We start from the raw sequence: 2,995 nt of genomic DNA, 5'->3' as shown, positions 1-2,995 counted from the left end.
AGGAAGAGGCCAACTTCACACGTGAAATATTTCGCATGCATGGCCACCCATGTTCTTTCTGATTTCTTTTTCTGTCATTTGATGTCCCCCTCCCATCCCTTAGTTTAATAACTTAAATTTGAAATTTTAATCATAATTTAAAATTTAATAATTTTAAGCATGTTTAATAATTTTCCAGTGTTGCTAGTTTGTTACAAAGACCCGCATCACAAATCTTTGCATCTAAACCTATTACCTGTGATTATGGATCAAACATAAGTATAACATTTACTTTAATTTTGATTGATGTTTTCTTCGGTAAAGAGAATGTTCTGGATGCCTGCATAAGGACAAGAAGATAGATAAGCTCTCCCTTTTTAAATCTAGTATGAGAGATAGATAATCAGCAAGTACAGGACGGATTAAGATATTTGGGAGGGAAGTCAAATGAGATACAATCCAATGATAACTGCATAATAATCAGAGCCTTGATACAAAGATCAGGATGATGAGAATCTCAGGGAGGAAAGCAGTGAAAAATCCTCTGGAAGGATTGATTTTGGTTAGAACATAGCAGCAGGTGACAGGGTCTTGATGATATTGAAAGGCCATCTAAAGACCTGGCACCTGAATTTCAAAAGCTGCAAAAATCCCATTGAACCTTTCAATAAAAAATAAAACAACAACAAAACATACATATTTATGGGGCCCAAGGGACCATATTCAGCTCTGGGGATAGAACTGAGGCAAGTGCTTTACCTCCTTTATTATCTCTCGGATTCTCAATACTCTTTTTTTAAAATTTAAATAGCATTGAATGCTATGTTTCAGGCATGAATCATTATGAATCAACACCTGAACTCTCTTGTTCCCCTCCCTATGATAAATACATTTCTCCTAATTTACCCACACCCTGTCTGGTAATGCTAATTTGGACAAGTAGTAAAAAAGTTATTTTTGTTTATTTATAAGCTGTGACTTGTGCCTACTTGTGGAATGAGTTACTTGTGGAATGGGCCACTTTTTTTTTGTTATGTTTTAATTATTTTTAATTATTTATTTTATTTTATTTTATTTTATTGCTTTTTGGGTCACACCCGGTGATGCACAGGGGTTACCCCTGGCTCTGCACTCAGGAATTACTCCTGGCGGTGCTCAGGGAACCATATGGGATGCTGGGAATCAAATCCGGGTCGGCCGAGTGCAAGGCAAATGTCCTACCCGCTGTGCTATTGCTTCAGCCCCCAATTATTTTTAATTTTTTAAGGTGTTCTAAGATGTTGTTTTACAGTTTTCTAGTTGTTGATGTGAAAATTTACAAATAAATAAGAAGACCTTTTTTATTTTTAATCAATTAGCTGGTATCTAAAATGTTGGTAATGACCAAGTCTTGCCACCAACGAAATAATTCTTGTTCTTCCTTTTCAAAGTCCTCATCATCACTGATACCTGATGAAGTTTCTTTAAGTTTCACAAGGGTAAATGATGGAGTAGAGAGAATGACTTTTTCTTCCGGTTCCATTTTCATGGTTTTCTTTGTAGGTGTTTTATACGCTTTTCTCATTTTCTCAACTTTTGTTTGTGCTTGCTTAGATCTCCGGCCCAAATATTTAACTTCTTTGGCTTCTTGTCTTGCAGGCAGTTGTACATGAATTGTTGGTTGACAGATCCTCACATCAGTAATAATCTGTAGTTGCTGCTGGTGCATTTCTTCTGACTGTGGTTTCTGTTTCAGAAATTTCATTTCTTTTTGGAAACGTTTTGAAACTGTTCCAGATTGCACAAAATCAATTATGTCATATATCATCATTGTCTTGGGGATGTTTTTGAGGTTTAATCTACGCCAATGGTTATTTCTGCCACCACAAGATGCAGGAATATTATCTAAAAGACTGGAATACTGCATGTAATCTTTCATTGTGATAACATCTATCTCATCGCTGACTTTAAATTTCTGGTGAAAACGCTCATCTTCCATCATTTGATTGTAGAATTTGTTTCTCCCCATAAGTCTGTAAGAATCAGCTACTGCCTCAGTCGAGGACTTCAGTATATTCCTTCCACAGAAATACTTGTATCCATGGCCATCAGTATGCAGAAAAATTTTAAAGACAATGTAAGGTGGAAACGTTTCCCCACCAAATCGGAATCGGACTTTGCACTTCATGCTAGGATCTTTCACAAGCTCACCTTCTGCGGGGCTCACTTTCTTCAGTATCTCGTGAGCCACATAATGCTCCACGGCACACACTGTGTGTTTCAGAAGTTGAAATATTCCTCTGTCCGCGTAAGCCAGCCACGCCCTCTGTATTATTCGTGCCTTCTCGTTGTGGGTGGCTGAGAGCTTGGAGGGTATGCCTCTAGGCCATTCTGTGCTTGGTTTTTTCCTCCAGACCACATTAGATGAATTGGGGAGGGAAGAAAGTGACCTCATAAAGTGATTATTCATCTTCCAAACTTTTTTACGAGGAAGAGCCAGCTTCAGTGGGCAACCTCCGCATGGCCGTTAGGAGTGGCCAGCCGGTAAATTGATCAAGCGCCTCTGCGTGGCCAGGGTGACGTCAGGATTCTGGTCCTCGGTGTTGCCCAATAATAGTAGCTCAGGAGCTGCGGACGCCTGGTACCTCCGCTCCCCTCCGCCTTCAGTGTGGAGCCTCGGAATGGGTTTGTCTTTGAGATTTAAAAAAAAATGTGTTTAGGGAGTACGTCCAGGAATTTGGCATCCTTCGGGATGTCAAGTCAGCAAAAAGAGCTGGGGAATCACCAGTGTACGTACATCAGCATCCAGAAGACTAAATTAAATCACAGAGTATGATTACACCATGTTCAGGGATGGTGCTCCTTTCACTTATATATAGGTGATGAAGAGACATCGGAGAATAATCAAAAACAAAGAACAATGTGCGGGTTGTAGCATCATAAATATTAAATGCTCATTTAAGCACAGTGAAGTGCAATTTTTGGGTATGCATGGTTATTTTTGATAATAGTGCACTAACATAGGATACAGAAATTC

General features: G+C 39.0%; 1 protein-coding gene across 1 annotated transcript; it reads right to left on the bottom strand.

Annotated features, from left to right (window-relative positions):
- Positions 1-1,333: 1,333 nt before the first annotated feature.
- Positions 1,334-2,428, bottom strand: CUNHXorf58 (chromosome unknown CXorf58 homolog). Its single transcript, XM_012936177.2, has one exon. The coding sequence runs from the start codon at positions 2,426-2,428 to the stop codon at positions 1,334-1,336; it is 1,095 nt and encodes a 364-aa protein (XP_012791631.1).
- Between the last annotated feature and the right edge of the window lie 567 nt (positions 2,429-2,995).

This window comes from Sorex araneus, chromosome 2 (genome assembly GCF_027595985.1).
Source record: "Sorex araneus isolate mSorAra2 chromosome 2, mSorAra2.pri, whole genome shotgun sequence".
Lineage (NCBI taxonomy): Eukaryota > Metazoa > Chordata > Mammalia > Eulipotyphla > Soricidae > Sorex > Sorex araneus.
This window is presented reverse-complemented; position numbering and strand designations above follow the sequence as displayed.